Source organism: Punica granatum, chromosome 1 (genome assembly GCF_007655135.1).
Source record: "Punica granatum isolate Tunisia-2019 chromosome 1, ASM765513v2, whole genome shotgun sequence".
Classification (NCBI taxonomy): domain Eukaryota; kingdom Viridiplantae; phylum Streptophyta; class Magnoliopsida; order Myrtales; family Lythraceae; genus Punica; species Punica granatum.
This window is the reverse complement of record NC_045127.1, coordinates 2,743,631-2,760,874: the sequence shown is the minus strand read 5'-3', so window position 1 is coordinate 2,760,874 and position 17,244 is coordinate 2,743,631. Positions and strand designations below refer to the sequence as shown.

The 17,244-nt window shown below is 41.6% G+C and overlaps 3 protein-coding genes across 6 annotated transcripts; 1 reads left to right on the top strand and 2 right to left on the bottom strand.

Moving 5' to 3' along the window:
- Window positions 1-730: 730 nt before the first annotated feature.
- LOC116187642 (phospholipid--sterol O-acyltransferase) lies at window positions 731-6,999 on the top strand. 2 transcript variants are annotated; one of them, XM_031516506.1, is made up of 16 exons: window positions 732-1,173; window positions 1,484-1,619; window positions 1,750-1,894; window positions 2,791-2,960; window positions 3,062-3,138; window positions 3,943-4,156; window positions 4,249-4,423; window positions 4,827-4,926; window positions 5,136-5,230; window positions 5,322-5,373; window positions 5,500-5,571; window positions 5,720-5,888; window positions 6,008-6,112; window positions 6,193-6,277; window positions 6,390-6,479; window positions 6,600-6,999. In XM_031516506.1, the coding sequence occupies exons 1-15, from the start codon at window positions 892-894 to the stop codon at window positions 6,469-6,471; spliced, it is 1,959 nt and encodes a 652-aa protein (XP_031372366.1). In that variant the 5' UTR covers window positions 732-891; the 3' UTR covers window positions 6,472-6,479; window positions 6,600-6,999. The 2 variants fall into 2 exon arrangements, 1 of the variants encoding a protein (XP_031372366.1); XR_004152118.1 differs by lacking the exons at window positions 6,390-6,479; window positions 6,600-6,999 and having other exon boundaries at window positions 731-1,173; window positions 6,018-6,112.
- Window positions 7,000-7,167: 168 nt separating this feature from the next.
- On the bottom strand, window positions 7,168-13,630 carry LOC116187627 (ribonuclease E/G-like protein, chloroplastic). 3 transcript variants are annotated; one of them, XM_031516484.1, is made up of 14 exons: window positions 13,265-13,630; window positions 12,820-12,923; window positions 12,070-12,251; window positions 11,453-11,702; window positions 10,226-11,358; window positions 9,796-10,113; window positions 9,655-9,696; window positions 9,252-9,376; window positions 8,827-8,974; window positions 8,565-8,637; window positions 8,354-8,466; window positions 8,106-8,225; window positions 7,783-7,938; window positions 7,168-7,705 (listed from the first exon to the last, which is right to left on the bottom strand). In XM_031516484.1, exons 1-14 carry the CDS (start codon window positions 13,405-13,407, stop codon window positions 7,526-7,528), a joined length of 3,087 nt encoding a protein of 1,028 aa, XP_031372344.1. In that variant the 5' UTR covers window positions 13,408-13,630; the 3' UTR covers window positions 7,168-7,525. The 3 variants fall into 3 exon arrangements, with proteins under 3 accessions (XP_031372344.1, XP_031372335.1, XP_031372353.1); XM_031516475.1 differs by having other exon boundaries at window positions 11,447-11,702; window positions 13,265-13,629; XM_031516493.1 differs by having other exon boundaries at window positions 11,447-11,702; window positions 12,820-12,934; window positions 13,265-13,402.
- A 659-nt stretch (window positions 13,631-14,289) lies between these two features.
- On the bottom strand, window positions 14,290-16,300 carry LOC116187653 (probable E3 ubiquitin-protein ligase XERICO). Its single transcript, XM_031516519.1, has 2 exons — window positions 16,076-16,300; window positions 14,290-15,251 (listed from the first exon to the last, which is right to left on the bottom strand). The coding sequence occupies exon 2, from the start codon at window positions 15,048-15,050 to the stop codon at window positions 14,574-14,576; it is 477 nt and encodes a 158-aa protein (XP_031372379.1). The 5' UTR covers window positions 15,051-15,251; window positions 16,076-16,300; the 3' UTR covers window positions 14,290-14,573.
- Between the last annotated feature and the right edge of the window lie 944 nt (window positions 16,301-17,244).

The following is a 17,244-nucleotide window of genomic DNA, read 5'->3' as shown; positions in this document are numbered from 1 at the left end:
GACAAGATCAATCAATGATTAATTACAACTGCACAAAGCGAAGACATTACATAGTTGTCTCCTCAACTTGAACGAAATATTGCTATCTGATTCTGGTTTACTATGGTGTGGACATTAACACATAAACATATTACATTTGTAGGACAGCTAGACTGACTATTGCGACCAATCGTGATATATATAGAATTCTATTCTCCATACATATATATTCCTGCATATATGATTTGATAACTAAATTAAACCGTTTTCATGTCAAAAATAATCCTCGAGCGGAACCGGTACTCTCTCTCTCTTACTAAGCAATGTTAATTTAGAAATGCTTATTAGTTCGATATCGATGTACACAATGGAAGATCATTTACAATGTAATAAAACAAATCGATCGTCGTTGTACGATTTCATCCTTTTGCTCATCTTATTTCCAAATGTTGATTTTTTTTCATTATGTACAAGTCTTACGAACATTATTCAATCCAAAACGTGCACGAGCTCTTGAAAAGTCCGATCCATCCATGGGGAAATTTCACGAAAAGGGCGGAGCTCAAAAGCCGGACGTTGGGGGACCACGGCCAATAGTAAGAAACGCATGGGGCGGGTGCATGGATGCCCACTGCAACAGTAGCCTTGGGCGCATGTGAACCCGGTTCACGTGTGGAGTCAGGTGCATTGTGGGCCCGGTTTCGTTTTAGCAAAAAACAAAACGAACTGCCCTGTCACCGGCTGTTCAACACGCCAATCTCTAAGTTCAGAACTCTCCAGCGGTCAGCAGTGTGGGCAGAGGGAGAAAGAGAGCGCTGAGCCAATCTTCTCTCTCTCTCTCCTCCCTTCGTCTTCTTCGGGTGCTTTCCTCGCCAATCATCGAGCTCGGGAACGGTACCGGCGAGGTAGCAAATGGCCGGAGCTACGAGGAGAGCAGGCGCGATTGCTTTCTTCGTCGTATTGATGCTGCTGGTGGCGGCGGCGGCGGCGGCGTGCAGCGGATTTTCTTCTTCGGCGGCGGCGGAGGAGGAGGAGGGGGAGGAGGAGATAAGGTCGAAGCAGAAGAGGAGGATGTCGGGGATAATCATACCGGGGTTCGCCTGCACTCAGCTCAGAGCTTGGTCTATCCTCGACTGCCCCTACTCCCCCCTCGACTTCAACCCTCTCGATCCTGTCTGGCTTGACACCACCAAGGTTAAATTTCCTCCTCCTCCTCCTCCTCCTCTCCGTCTCTTCGATGCTTCTTTCGCATGGACGCTTCTCCTGTACATTTGCTCAAGAGCTGATGCTGTGATCCACTGAGAATCATTACGAAGTTTGGCGACATGTCATAATTCTAATTGAAGCACATAGTCGTTTCGCTTGTTCATGCTGCCTGCTACCGGGAGATTCTGCTGTGGGCGTTGTGTTATACATAGTATGCTGATGAACGGGCTCCGCATGTAGCGTGGCTTGGATAAGAAAATGCTGAGAGTGAGAGTCTTGTTTTTGTTGTATTCCGCAGCTTCTTTCCGCCGTCAACTGTTGGCTCAAGTGCATGCTGCTAGACCCCTATAACCAGACCGATCATCCCGAGTGCAAATCTCGGCCGGATAGCGGTCTCTCTGCGATAACTGAACTCGATCCCGGTTACATTACAGGTAGTGTTTCTTTGAGAAACTCCATCAGTCATAACTGTTCTTCAGTTGGATGACAAATGATTATGATGCTGTCTGTCTTTTTGTGGGGAGAAGGGGTTCTTTCTCAAGCTTCTTTCATTTTCCTCTGCAGGTCCACTTTCTTCAGTATGGAAAGAATGGGTAAAGTGGTGCATTGAATTCGGTGTCGAGGCTGATGCTATCATTGCGGCTCCATATGATTGGAGATTATCACCGTCAATGCTCGAAGAGAGAGATCTGTACTTTCACAAGTTAAAGTGTGTGCTCATCTTACACGACCATGGCACATAGTCTTGTCGCTAAATTTTCCGGAGAATTAATTGATTTATTAGTTAGCTGCTTCGAGAATGCATCTTTTGTAGACTAGTTCATTGCTAAATCATTTATATTAGATGCTGCAGATACACATATTTTTTTGTTGAATTGATTTTAAAAATTGAAGACAATATCAATACTCCTCTGCTTCATATAATAAATAATTAATCTGTTATGTTGGATGATGGTGGGGTTAATTTCAAGAGGTTTAAAAACAGCTATGGCATTTTTGGGCTTGTGTAATTTCCCTGTACTTAGTTTGGCTTCTTGGGAGAGAATGGAATATAAGCTGGCGGCAGAAGCCTTATAGGTGTTGCAGATGGCTGGTTGAGAACATTTTTAGCATTTGGTATTGGTGAAATTTCCTTAAGTATGCTTACTCAATTATTTTCAATAAAAAAAGAAATTTTCCTTAGGTATGAAAGCTTTTCGGACATGCACTTAAGGTAGGAGCTAGCCTCTTATACATCATTATCAAGTTGAGGCACCTTAGTTTGCACCCAAAAGCAATTGTTACGTATATATCTGTTTTCGTCGCTTACAGAGATGGGGTTTAAAGAAATGAAGTTGCTCTCACTATATATCAGAAAGAGGGGTGGGGGGGACGAAAGGTTCTGCAAGTGTCTCTTTACCCCTAGTTATCCACTCATATATAAAAGCAAAGCAGGAACGTTATCAGGTTATGGTTTTTGGTGCTGTGCCGTTAGTATTGTTAATTGGTTCATCTAGGAGTTGGTAGAAAAGGTCTACAACAGATTCATGATTAGCCTAGGACATATAGCTTTGATTGCGCGTTTGTTGAGGAGTTCTCTCTCTTTTTTTTTTGTTGCTGTTGCAGGATAACATTTGAAACTGCTGTCAAGCTTCGTGGAGGCCCCTCTTTGGTGTTTGCGCATTCATTAGGGAATAATGTCTTTCTCTACTTCTTGGAGTGGTTAAAGCTAGAAATTGCTCCGAAGCACTACAATCAGTGGCTGGACAAACATATCCATGCCTATTTTGCTGTTGGTATGATTGATCTGTACTTTGATTGCTTGCATTCTTATTGTTAGAGTGTAAACTGTTAAAGCTGTAAATAAGCTTTGGGACCCTGTTTTTCGTTACTTCAGGGGCTCCACTTCTTGGTGCAATTGAGACAGTCAAGGGAACACTTTCTGGGCACACATTTGGTCTTCCGCTTTCTGAGGTCACCTCTCTATTTTACACATGTTAGATGTATATTTTTTGTTCCAGAAATTCCCATCTAAGCCTTTCTTTTGTGTTCACTGACTCTATCAAGGGATTTTCATTACCTAAATTGTGTTTCCCATCTACTCTTAGATGAAATGCTGAGTTCCTTCTAGGTATCCTTTAATAACATGAGACCATAAAATTTTTCATGGTATTAGTTAAGATTTAGTCACCCCAGTTGAGATTCCAAATTAGCTAGTGGTCAACTTTTAAACCACACCCCCCCCACCCCAACCCAACCGAGAGGTGACATGCATTATTTATCAGGTAATGGACTTTGCCAATACAATCATTTTCAGCATTATCCTTTCAACTGCTTTTGCATGCCTGTCGTTTGGACTGAGGACGTATAAGATTTGCATTTTTTCCAGTAGTTTTCTTTTCTAATAATCAAAGCGTGAATACTTTTTTCAAAAAATGGGTTTATAAACTTTGCACTATATAGAAACTTTGGAAGAGAACACATGGTTTACTTTTCCTAATATATAGGTGGAACCATCATCCCGCTTTGGGCATCTTTATTTATCAATATAAATAAGGTTCATATGTTGGAGAATGCTGACAAGTATAATCTTTCGTTTCCTTATACACTGCACCACTCAACAGAGTTATGGTTCTTGAAAGTAGTGTCACGTGATGGAAGAGGACTACAGTAGAGTTCCAGCAAGGTCCATACATGGGACGGTAATCTTGTTGGTTCCAGTACCGATGCGTTTGGAATACTAATATGTTGCTATGGCTTACGTATGCGAGGTGTCAGGGGACTGCTAGATTGTTGGTCAATTCGTTCGCTTCTTTTCTTTGGATGATGCCGTTTTCGAAGTACTGCAGAGCTGACACTGAATATTCAAAGCACTTCTCTGGAAAGAACAGAAAGGGTCATCATGTCTACCACTGTGAAGAACAGGAATTTCGATCAAACTACTCTGGATGGCCTACAAATATAGTCAATATTGAAATACCTTCAGTCCGCGGTAAGAGCTGAAAATTTCATGTATACTTTTTTTTTGGGACTGGGGAGAGAATTCATGGTGTTATGCTTCGCCATCGCCCCCCTTCTTTGCAGGATTTGATGCCTATCCATCAGTTACTGATGCTGCTGAGTTCAATCTGTCTAGCATGGAATGTGGGCTCCCTACTCAGCTGTCCTTCTCTGCTCGGGAAATAGCAGATGGGACCTTCTTCAAAGCAATTGAGGATTATGATCCAGATAGCAAGAGACTTTTGTATCAGTTGGAGAAGTAAGTTTCTTGGAGTTGTTAGACCAATGCACCTCGGGACATGTCTCACTGTAATAATTTCCCGTTAGACGTGTCAAAAGAATAAAACAGTTGGTTAAAATTGTCCAAATAGAAATAATATTGAGCACCTGGTGTAGCACACAGGCCACAAATTTAGGTATTTGATTTGCATGACTTTGCTTATAGATTCTTTATTGCTGCAAACTGTCAGTATTTGCCAAGCTTAATGGCCTATTCATCCTTCACTGAATGTTTATCAATTGAGAGCTGCACCTAACTTGAGTTTCGAAATTGTGGTGCTTTCTCATTTAAAATGGATTTACTGAACTTCACTGCATGCATATGATGCTGGTTCATATTCATTCCTGCTTCAAGCTTTTGCTGAAATTACTGCATATTTCAGGTCATATCATCGTGATCCTGTTTTCAATCCACTCACTCCATGGGACAGGCCACCTATAAAGAATGTTTTCTGCATCTATGGAATAGATTCAAAGACAGAGGTATCATGGAACTTTTTTAACTGAAATTTTTTTACCAGCCGAGATCCTTATTCTACATGTTGAATCCTCCGCACTTCCTTTGTGTGAGAAGATAAATCAATCACTGATTTTCGTAATGTACATTAGTATTTTCAAGAGTATTGGCGTTTGCATGAATCTCAAATATTAATGGTTTTACTTTTTGGTTTCATCTTGGCTGCTGCTTTTAGGTCGGGTACTATTTTGCTCCAAGCGGCAAGCCTTACCCTGATAACTGGATCATTACCGATGTCATTTATGAAATTGAAGGATCTCTCTTCTCGAGGTGAGATTATCCTTGTCAAGTGTCTTGGCCCTAGATATCTGATGTTCTGGTGGTTGGCAAATTATGAATTCACGTCTCTGTACCAATGTAGGTCGGGCAACCTGGTCGAAGGGAATCCAGGAACTACTAGTGGTGATGGGACGGTATAGTTTCTCTCGTTTTTAGATTCTATGAAAAAATCTATAATTTTCTTTACAGGATGAAAATCTTCCTGTGTTTCTTGTTCGTAGAAAAGAAAGTTTCCCGAGCATTTAGTATTCTATGTACAGGTTCCATATCATTCTCTTTCTTGGTGCAAGAATTGGCTTGGAGACAAGGTGAACATAATAAGAGCTCCCCAGGTATCCTTTCAAAACATTTGTTTGATGACAATGTAATTCAAGAAAATACAAGTGGAATTTCGATGTTCCAAAGACAATAGCATGGACTGTCTGAGCAATTTTCTTCGTCAGTGATCTATAATATCTTTGTTTGCTTCTGAACTTGCAGTCTGAGCATGATGGATCTGACGTCCAAGTGCAATTGAATGTGGACCATCATCATGGTGAAGATATTGTTCCAAACATGACAAGATCTCCCAGGACCAAATACATAACCTATTATGAACATGCTGAAAGTATCTCCGGGAAGAGGACAGCAGTTTGGGAGCTTGATAAAGGTGGGGGATGCACCTTTTATTTTTAATTTTTTTCCCCATGTTTCTTATATACAAGGTGATTGACAATTCTGAAGTATTTGTCCGAGTTCAGCTGCATAGATTGACCTTGTCTAGTGTAGCAAATCACAGGAATATTGTTAAGTCCCCAGTTCTAATGAGGGAAGTCTGGCTTCAGATGTGGCACGATATACATCCAAAAGCGAAATCACACTTTGTTACAAAAGGTAAAAGTACTAGTATTTCAAGTTTATTCTTTTGGAATGCAACGAGTCATGTCCCACTAATAAGTAAATCATGCTATCAGCTAAGCGTGGGCCACTGAGGGATGACGACTGCTACTGGGATTATGGCAAAGCTCGCTGTGCCTGGCCCGAATATTGTGAATACAGGTTTTTCTTTCCCTTTTTCCCATCTTACTGATGATATGCATTCTATATTGAGGAAAAGTGTGTGAATTTCCCTCTGTTCGGCCCTGTTAAAACTTCATTGATTTTGGCGTAGGTATGCTTTTGGGGATGTTCATCTGGGGCAGAGTTGTAGACTAAAGAGTTCGTCCTCAGATCTGCTTTTCCATTACGTATAGTGCAGTAGGTATGTCAGTCCGTCATTTGCATTCTGTCCAAATATTGTCCCAAATCGGTAAAGTTCGACTTATGCAGAATCTGATATGCTGTCTTAACTGGGATTTGCTTTTCGATCGCTGAGTGACAGATTAGGTTTCAGCTTCCAACCAATTGGTGTCATTCTTGGGCGGACTGTCCTCAGTTCTTTGCATTCATGCTCAGCTATTGGCATGATTGTTGGCCTCGGATCGCAGCTTTGTTATGTTGAAGGCGTATAGAGTGGAGGATTTCACGTCGTTGTCCCCTGCAGAGATGTGCTCTTCAGTAACATGCCTGAATCCCCCAAAACTAATTGCTGAAATTTTGATCACTGTACGTAATCCATTTCTCTATATGATTTCTATATGTGGGCGTTATGCAACTAATGCACTTCAGATATCAAATGTACAACTATATGCTTAAAACTAGAAACAATGTCGAAAGATTAGATGCCAAAGAATGATTTCTGATCCAATCTTTTTGCTGGATGATTGGTGAGTTTTAGTTCAGTACCCGATCTTATTTCTTGGGCATGTGGGCGTATAGCTCCCTTCTCCTTTTTCGGGGTGAAACAAAACTCTCTTGAAGAATCGCGAACTTGTTTCGAAGTGGGAGAAAAGTGAATGCAGTTTCGTAACATAGCAAAACTAAAACCAATTCCAGCGGAAGCCAATATCTATAACCACTTTAGCTGCTTAGAAGAACCTTCAGCTGATGAGCATGATACAAAGTAGGATGAAATTCGCATGGCACGCAGATCTCCTCTTTTTTCCGCAACGGGATTCCTTGCATACAAGTATCAAGTGACAGCTAAAAAACACTGAAAAGCTAAAAGTGATCATATTGTACATGAACCGGCATCAATGACAAGTAAACGCTGTTGATCAGTAGCACTTATAGACCGACGCATTTGTAACTTTGTAATATATGAACAACTTGCGTTGGCAATTACGAATAATCTGATCCGATCTGTCTTCCTAACATACTATACCGACCATCTTCCTAGGGAAGACAGATGTTTGTATAGGTGCATTATTATCCGGTAGCCTTGAACTTCTTCACGGGAAACAAAGTGACCTTTTTCGCTGAGCCTTTCGCTCTTCCATCAGTCGGCCGCAATATCGGAATGACAGCCTGATGCTGATCTTTGTTCCCCTTACTATCAGGGCTAAATGGTTTTACCTCAAATTCACCTCGCGTGAAACCTCTAGCAACCTTCTCAATCAAAGCATATGTGAATTAGCAAAATATCCAAAGACAGCATACATCAGATTAGAGAGATCGGCTCATACCTTCAGCAGTATCCAAACTTTAAGAGAACTACTCAAATTTGCAATCCTTGTCTTCTTTCCTGAAGTCAAGTATTCACACATATGATGGTCAACCCTCAATATAAATCTAGGCCAGGACTTCGGGTCTTCAGGATTGGCTCTTGTTTCCATTGTAGCCTATCATGATCAAATACACACTGATTATCTATTGTTGCAAATTTGTGAAACCACCTCACAAGATGTCATACAAACAAGAATCCGAAAACCTCATTGACGATATCCCGTGATGTTTGGTTTGTAACGTAAATGATGCAGAAAGTAAGAGAAGATGGAAGGGAACTCACAAGTAAGCGACAAATTTCCTGTTCAATTTTCGAAAATGAGGTCTCTAGAGCTTCAACTCTTCCAGTAGCATGACAACAAGCGCAGGGCTCACTTATCATGAAAGTCACACTAGGCCGAACCTGTCCACATTACACAAATGTAATTATATAGACAGACCCCGACTCAATAAGTTTTTTATATTGTATTAGCACACAAGTCCACAGCTACTCTTAGGTAAAATGTAGACATCTAGAAAGGTGAGGCATACCCTCTTTCTGGTTATTTCCATAAGGCCATTCTTAGATAATTCAGAAACTTTTACTATGGAGCGGTCTCTCTCCACAATCTTCTTGACTTCTTCATAGACCAATCTCTTATTTGCTGAAACAAGTAATCAACCCAAAATTGAAACACATCCAGGAATATCCGAACAAGAGGAAGAGAGGGGGTGGGGGCGAGAGAGCTGGAGACAGACTCACATTCATCTGCCATATCAATGAAATCCACCACAATAATGCCGCCAATGTCTCGAAGCCGTAACTCCCGTGCTATCTGAAATGTTTAAAGCAACTCGTATAGATGCTCTTATTGTCTAGACCCAAGGTCTTTGCCATTCATAAATCCTTTCAACCGAAGGAGGTCAATGACCTTACAGCCTAATTTGGTAAGCTTACGACAACAAAAGCCCCCAAAGAAAAGGAACAATTTTCAATGGTGACTCATATTCAGCAGCTAAATTACCTGTCTTGCAGCTGACAGATTCACTTCAAGGATAGCCCTTTCTTGTGAATTTCCCTGTCCAAACATCCCATGACCTCCATTCACATCAATAGAGACTAAGGCCTCAGTTTGTTCAATCACTAAAGAACCTCCATTGGCAAGGGGAACCCTAACAAGGTAGATGATACTCAAAGTCAACAATAGATGTATGCAAATGAACTTAGGAAAAAAATGCAAAGTTCATGGAAATATCTTTTTCAAAATGTATAGGATTTCTTAAACATATTTCACATGGATGTAAGGCTCAAAAGGTCATTAACAAGGATTTCTTACCAAATCAGAATTCATGAGGAGAAGTGTTTGATGGGACAAGTCAATATTTTTGGAATCAAAACATGATGAATTTAAATGCCCAAGAAAATGACATGATATAAAGAAGGAGTCACCTTTTACTGAGGATCTTATCAATTTCTGCTTCAATGTTGTATTCATCAAACAGGGGATTCCTCTTATTATATAGCTCAACCCGGTCACAAAGATCAGGTGCAATTTCTTGAAGGTAGTTGGTAACCTGACAAATTGTACACAGGCAAAACACTTTCAGTGATCCTACCGTGTTAAACATTCTAAAAGTTTCTAAGAAAGTTGTGACGCACATTGAAGGCCATCATTCTAAACAGCTTTCTAAGTTTTGCATATAAACCAAAGAGGTTGGAACCAAAAGCTAGAGTCCAACACATCATTTTAGCTCCTCTTCGGAAAGAAGTTAACCCTTAACAGATTTTGGAACAGGCACGTCAAGGTTATGCAGGAAAGACCAGAATGCTGGATTCTGCATGGAAGTGATACCTCGTGAAAAGTCCTTGGAGAGTCAACCACCATCTTCTTCACCTGTAAGTTCAGCATATAAATATCAAGTTTAGGAACATCTGAAAAGCGACATACAGAACGAAGAAAGCCAACGAACTGCATTAAGTTTGACAGCTTTACCTTCTCATTGAAATAATCCTGCACCACTGATAGTGTTTGACCCATAGCCCTATGCAAAATTACAGGAACAGCCCCTTCAACACCTTCGTCTGCAGCAAGAGCTGCAGATTTCGCATGTTCGATTATGTTTTTCCAGGTAGAAAGCAACCCTTCCAAGTCCTTCTGCAATTCTTCTAAAGAATGACCAGCAGCGACAGTCCTAACAGTCAGACCAAAACCTTGAGGCTGCAATGTCTTTGCTATAACTTTTAATCGGGTACGCTCCATGCCACTAATCTTTTTTGAGACTCCAATTCTATCGCAACGAGTGATCAACACCTGCAGATCAGAAAGGGAGTAAAAACCAAACAAATTTAATGGTCTTCAAATATTGCAATGACTAAAAGTAACTCAGGCTATGAAAGGGGATGAGGGAATGATTGAAGCGCACCCAGAATCTACTTCTTAGTTTCGGATAGGGAGTCAAAGTTGGGCCTTTAGAGCCTAACCCTTCTTTGACAACTTGTACGATTATTTTGGTTCCTTTCCGGACCATGTTCCAGCTATTTTCACAACTAGATGTTTCCATAGAATCATCTCGATCTTTGAGGCTAGACACCTGAGAGCTATTCATCACCTCAGTTTCACTTAGCAGCTTACTGAAGTTAGTGTCACCCTCTTCATGCTTCTCATGGCCACCTATGTTATCCTTTGATAGTATACTTAGTTCACGAAAATGAGCTAAACTACCATTAGCACTTCCTTTCAGGATTTCTAGAACATCAAAATCATCCTCGTCCTCATTCTCCTCGTACTCATCCCGAGTATATTTTCCAGGAATATCCTGAGGAAAATTTTCTGCAACATCATCAATAAGCTCAGTGCAATCGTGTGATGCATGCTCATCTCCATCATTAGTTGCCTGTCCTTCATGGGCTTCAGACACTGAACCATTTGTTCCTTGTTTCCCTTTTCCTCGAGAAAATGGAGGGAATATGAAAGGCGCCCTGTTTTTCTTTATATCCATGAGGGAGTGCCTTGAGTTTCCAATATTGACAAAAGCACCACCCATGTTTGGCACTAGTTTTGTAACTATCCCTAGATACATGCTATCACACTGTACATTGCTTTTTACTGGTTCAAGCAGCAACTCAACTAATTTTCCATCTTCCAATACTGCAATCCTTTGCATCGTACATATCGAAGAATTAATTAATAAAACCGTTGAAATAGTATCTTCAACTGAAGCCAAGACTTTCTCCCCTTCTGACAACTTCTCAGCAACGTCAAGAAGCTGATTTTGAGTCCCCCACTGCGAAACCTGGCCTTTTTTACTATCCCTCTCTTTGGGCTCATCAAACTCTCCATCATTGAGAATAGGAGGAAAGAGAGTCCAGAGGAGCCATGGTTCCTCAACAGGCTGATCTCTTTCAGAGAGAGTTGCATCCAACTTATAGGCCTTTCGGGTGAGAGTAATTGTATCTTCGCTGTCAGTGTAAAAACCATTGTTGACTGCTAGATCCTTGAAGAATGGCTCTACTTGAAGCGTATCGCTTTCAATGCATTTCACAGCTTGATCTTCATCTGTCAAGCCACTGTAAGCATTTGAGTGTTCAGAAGCATATTAGAATTAGCTACTGAAATGACAAGTGTATCAAGAAAGAGATATCACCTCTACCTGGAGGGCCTTCTGAAGCCTCGTTAGGCAGGTACTTTTCCTCTATCCATGAACCCCACGCATGGGTTGAAGACCTTCTACCTTTAGTCCCAATCTTTATCCATGAATCCCTCACCATGATTTTCCTCTCTGGATCATCATGTAGAGGTACTAACAGGGAAAATTCAGGTCCAGGTCGCCAAATAATATCAGAATGCCGCAATTCTTCTTTTATAAAATAGTTGTATTTGAAACTTACCCCAGCCTCAATCTGCCAACACAAGCTTGGAGGTTATTGCATATATTTTTCCAGATAGTCACATTTGCTGGATTAATATAGGACATCAACTTGCAAATTTACAGTACCAATTCTTTCGTTCTCATTTCCCTCTGACAGCCCATAGTACATGCACTAGGTTTTAGTCTCCCGCCCAACCTTTCGTTTAATCTCAATTTACTAAAATATCCACTCTTTGGGCCAAATCTTTCTAATCTGAGGGTGCTCTTTATATATTAGATACAATACGCAATCCCATCAGTCAGCTCAAACATTCAGATGGGTCGACGTTGGTTGTTAAGGATTGAATCAACATATCAATTTCCATGAGCAAGAAGATCTCAATTGCTGGTGATACTACCTTAATTTCAGTCTTCCATATGTTAGCATGTGAGGTTCGAGACATAGGAATGGCCATCCCTGGGTTCCAGCAACCTAACTTAGCTGGATCACCAGTTACATATAATTGCTGACCATCGGTCAATTCAGCTTCGACAGTCCAAACTATCTCACAGGAACCTTTAGAAGTAAGGATTGACTTCCCTGAAAAGTCAAACAGGCCATATTTGTCAGATGGTTCAAACTTTTGCAACCTACACAAGATATTCAAAGATGAAAGAAGGCACTCATCAGGATATAAAAGAACAGCTATTTTGAAGCAACGAAGCTAAGACAGTCCCTTAAGCTGCATGGCCAACTCTTACAGAAAAAATGCATTCAGCCATCAGATAAATTATATTAAACAAGAATTGCGCTCAAAGACCTTCTTGCATACCCACGTTCCTTTAACCTTCCTTTCATATTTATTCCTAGGTATAAGTCAAGATGGTAAAATGAAAGGTTGTAGGAGTACAAGCTCGAGAAGACAGGAGTACGGGCTTCTTAGAAATGGCAGCTGCCAATTTACAAAGTTTCTACTGCGAGATTTTGAGCTCGCATTATTTAAAAGACATTGCCGAGAACACAGTCTTCTTTTCTGGACAGATACGACGACCAAAAACAAGCCAAAATCTACCTGGCAAGAATTATAATATGGCTGTATACCATCATAGCATCCTCAAATACAAATTTCAAATTAGCAGCACAGAGTTCAGAAGGAGTCTCAATTCACCTTTCCTCATACACATGACAGGCGATCTCACGTGGGAATGGTAACCCCCTGCAGATAGAGCAAGTCTGGCCACATTCTCGTGTAGTGGATGAGGGCAAATGCACCTGCTTCAACACTAATCTGCATTAATGGTTACTCAGCAAGATAAAGAATTGAAAACTTCCTGTTGTTTGGCTTCTTAGTTTTCATTATATGGTCGAATCGCAGCTTAAACAGGACGCCCATGCAGCCGCACTGGGCCCAAAAGCGACCTGCCTTTTATCCAGTAAAGTCCCATAGAACCTAAACGTCATAAAGGGACTTGCTTTAGGCTTGCAAAGAGTGGCTAAGCGGTCCATTTGGGGTGTTGGCGCTCAGATCATGTGCTCCAATAAGCATTTTTTCAGCTAAGAACTAAAGGGTCGGCGCAAGACATGAAATAGAAGGAGAATTCGGAGCTACTTACGGGGAGAGGAAGCGGTCGAAGCAGGGGAAAGGAGGGGGCGGAGGGGGGAGGAGGTGACGGTGGTGGCGGCGGTGCGGGATAGCTTCTGGGATGTCCATGGCCTCAGTCGCGTACGGGCAGCACTTGAGCAGAGAAGCCGCCATGAAGAGCGTGGGAAGTCCCCCGGCAGCGGGAGTGAATTGGGCAGCCAAAAGAGGGTCGCTTCGTCATCTGAGAAGCGAACGACAGCACCTCTATAAGCAACAGCGGTAACGGTTTTATCACGCCATTGCCGCCATTAAAGCGCGCGCGAGGGAGAGAGAGCTGCGTCAGTGTACGAGGGAGGAGGAGGGTGAAGAAGAAGATGAATGAAGATAGGATATGGCGCCTCTGCGATTTTGCGCACAGGGACAAAAAACCGAGGTTGTCTTGGGCCTTAACGGTTCCATAAATGGGCCCTTGAATTATGGGCCTTGGCCCAAATAGGAAGAACACGTTCTCCAGAAATTGGTTAAATCTCCTTCGCCGAGAGTATTTGGCGAAGTCGATTACGATCTCGCTCGACAAAGAACATCGTATCGACACGAAACAAACAGAACCGGCTCGATAAAGAACATTGATCAAAACGAAACAAACAGGAACTGGCTTCTCTGCAGTCGAGATACCCTGGCGGTGCATTCCTCTTAGCACCCCGAGCTAACAGCTAAAGAAAGACAAGTGAGGGGCGTACATTAACTGCTATGAACACCCGATCCCTGTCCACCAAAATTTCAAGATTCATCCTTTATCCATTTCTTGTTTATCAAGTAGCTTTGCGGTTCCGTTCCCTCTCAGGTTACGGTAAAACATCAAGAAACTTACTTTCCCAGTTACAGTGCAACCGCAAGAACTCACTACAAAGATCGGTTATCTTCCTCAGATAACAAAGACTATTAATCAGAGACAATTTTCATCTTTAATCTCAATGATTGCCACGCACGACATTCTATTCTGCATTTTCGAAATCAATCCATGCACATGAAGCAAGCAGTAGAGCAGATAATAGATTCACATGATAAGTCAGCCCTTTCAAATATTAGGAGAAGAAAAGGACATGGACTGCCCCAGGTTCAGATGCATAAGAACAGATCAGTAAGCTCTCAAATATGTACATCATTAGAGATTTCGGCATCAAACTGCTCAACCTCTCGAACGATAAAGAGCAGAAGCCGATGCACAGACCGACCTAAAATACCTGTACACACATACACACATGCGCGACACTATGCTGTACAAAAAATCTACATGAACTCCCCACGTGAACTTGTTAGTCCGCCTCACTTTCCCTTGTTCACCAGAAGCAGGGCACATCTTCCTCGGGCATCAGGAGATTCCTGCAGAGGGGGCAGGTGATGTTGCAGTAATCGAGCCACTGCTCCAAGCACACGTTGTGGAAGATGTGCCCGCAGGAGAGGTGGTTCACCTCCGAGTCAGGCTCGAACTGGGTCAGGCAGACTGAGCAGTCGTGCTCTCCCTTGTTGAGGCCACAAACTGATTCGAAATGAACTGTCGGTGTCTGGCTCCGGAATTGCTCGATGTACGTCTCTGTAGGGCTTGTATAGAAGTCGGAGAAGTCCAGCTGATGAGTCACGATTGAATCGGTTGTAGACGACGGAGGTGGTGACGATGACGATGCAGAGATTCGGAACCCGAAGATGCGGAGGATTGTCCGAATGAAGTTCTTGAATATGGAGAAGGTGAGGGCCGTGTTTACCAAGATAATGCATAGCATTCCTTCTGATGGGGCAGGGAGACTTGAGAGACCCATTTTAAGAAAAATATTGTGAAGTTTCGGGGTATATTGCGTTTTGTTGAATCTTCGTCCACCTTCACAATCTGAAAGTCCTCAAATACTGATTCCAGTAGAGGACTGCTTCAACAGATCAGAGAAGCTGAGGCTCAGATCCGCTAAACTGGCAGTAAATCAATGCGACCCGATATCTCTGACTTAATATCTCACACAAAAGGCCTGAAAAGGGATAAAAAAGGATGTCAGGAACAAATCAGAAAGCACAAAGAAGATAATGAGAAAAAGGAGAAAGTTGGGAATATTCAAGATGACAAACACAATCACTAATGAACAAGAGAGGTGATTATTGTAGACCAATTACGAATCTTGCCATAGACATCAACACCACAAGTTGCAGGCTTAAAAATTCTTACACGAGGGAAAATGGTAGTAACAGGGCCAGAGATGATTGATACCCCACAAGACGAAAAAACCGAAAGAGAAATCAATCAATTTCGAGGTGAATACTAAAGCACCATACTTCATTCATGCCTTCTACCACCGTGACATATTAATCCCACCATCTATGAGTTGTCTATCATAAGACATTCAACACGCAAAAAGGTCCAGGCTTTGAAATCTATAAGAGGAAAGAGTGATCATTTCGGGTACTAAAAAAAAAAAGGGACCAAAATTTGCAAAAACCCTTAGCTCGATGATCAGGAAAACACCGACAAATAAAGAAATCGTGAAGAAATATGAGCATACAGCAGCAATTGTCTCAAACAACTTCCAAGATCGAGCTCATCGGCAACTCTTGATTACAGGAAAAAAACCGATTTGTCCGAGAAGAGGAAATCCCCAAATCAGAACATGCTGCAATCCCTAGAAACACAAGAGATCCGAAAATTTCTAAACACCACCAAAGGAGATCCCTTTCCCCCACCTTCAGTTCCTCCGTCGGAGAAACCCCAGAAGGGGCACCAACAATCAGGCGAAACGAAACCCAGAAATCAAAGGGCAAGAAAGGGAGGACGCGGAATGGAAATGCGACGGTAACTTACCCAGAAAAAGGACCGAGCTTTGGGGGTTCCTTTAGGGAACAGTGTACGAGGAAGCAGGAGGAGAGGAGAGGAGAGAAGCAACGAGGGGCAGGAGAAGGGTCAGAGGATATTTCTACTCGTAGAGCTATGGAGGTGTCTCCGATGATGGAAGGAAGGAGGGGAGAGGATCGGCAACCGTATATATAGCAGAGAGACGGAGGCAGACAGAGAGAGAGAGAGAGAGAGAGAGGGACGGCATTTCCCAAAAAATGATAAATCCGACAGACAGTTTTAACCTTAACACTTGACTCGGGTTAGGCTTTCCGCATTTTCCGGGCCTATAAGCCCCTCCACCTAACCCCAGTTACTTTTTTAACTGTTGTTATTGTTATGTTATCCTCCAATTGGGGGTCTATAATTACCCCAAAAAAGAATTTCTACCCCCTAAGAAAAAGAAAATCAAATCCTCCAACTAGAAGTTTAGTAAGGTGTCATGTCATGTTATGTGCCGTGTCGAATTCGTATCACAGTTCGTGTTAGGCTCGAATGATGTTAGACATGCTGGGGCCCCTATTTATCGGGTGAACCAGTCGGTTCACTAGAGATAAAAACACTGGAGGTGATATTCATGTTACTGAAAAAGAAAAAGAAAAACTTTATTATCGAATAAAGTACCTCTTTATAATAAGTTGTGTATAAATGTAAATTCACGCAACGCCGCCTGGCCTATAGTAGCTTTTCTCTTCATGTAAAGTAGACAAAATTTTAGCTTACTATTGGGTAGAATTTCCCACTCCTTTTTTAGGGAGTTCAAGTGATGATTCTAGCCTAGCCTTAGCTCTATCTAGTTGGTTGGGCAAATTATAGAGCTTTAAGGTTTTCGCCTTTTCACTTTTTATATATAATGGTGTTCTGAATTTCACTTGTGTAATTTTAATGAATTCTCGTGAATATCTTATAAGAATACAAGATAGGCCAGTCTAATCACACAAATTATCTATATGAATAAATAGAAAAAAGTACACTCCTACATAAAGTTATCATACCAATTCAACTAAAACATAGACCTTTTTTTTTGTTTGAGAATTGAATTAAACTCCACTACAATTTCACTCCACTTTTTTTTTTAATTTAACAGTATAATTATTACTGTTTTATTATTTTGTGCTATATAATTATAAAATGTCATA

Coding starts and splice junctions, on each gene's coding strand:
- LOC116187642 (XM_031516506.1), top strand. CDS start 892: ATGGCCGGAGCTACGAGGAGAGCAGGCGCGATTGCTTTCTTCGTCGTA. Junction 1,620..1,749: donor CGATCCCGGTTACATTACAG/GTAGTGTTTCTT, acceptor TTTCCTCTGCAG/GTCCACTTTCTTCAGTATGG. Junction 4,927..5,135: donor GAATAGATTCAAAGACAGAG/GTATCATGGAAC, acceptor TGCTGCTTTTAG/GTCGGGTACTATTTTGCTCC.
- LOC116187627 (XM_031516475.1), bottom strand. CDS start 13,407: ATGGCGGCTTCTCTGCTCAAGTGCTGCCCGTACGCGACTGAGGCCATG. Junction 12,252..12,819: donor TGTCATGTGTATGAGGAAAG/GTGAATTGAGAC, acceptor TTGACTTTTCAG/GGAAGTCAATCCTTACTTCT. Junction 8,638..8,826: donor ATCTGTCAGCTGCAAGACAG/GTAATTTAGCTG, acceptor TAAACATTTCAG/ATAGCACGGGAGTTACGGCT.
- LOC116187653 (XM_031516519.1), bottom strand. CDS start 15,050: ATGGGTCTCTCAAGTCTCCCTGCCCCATCAGAAGGAATGCTATGCATT.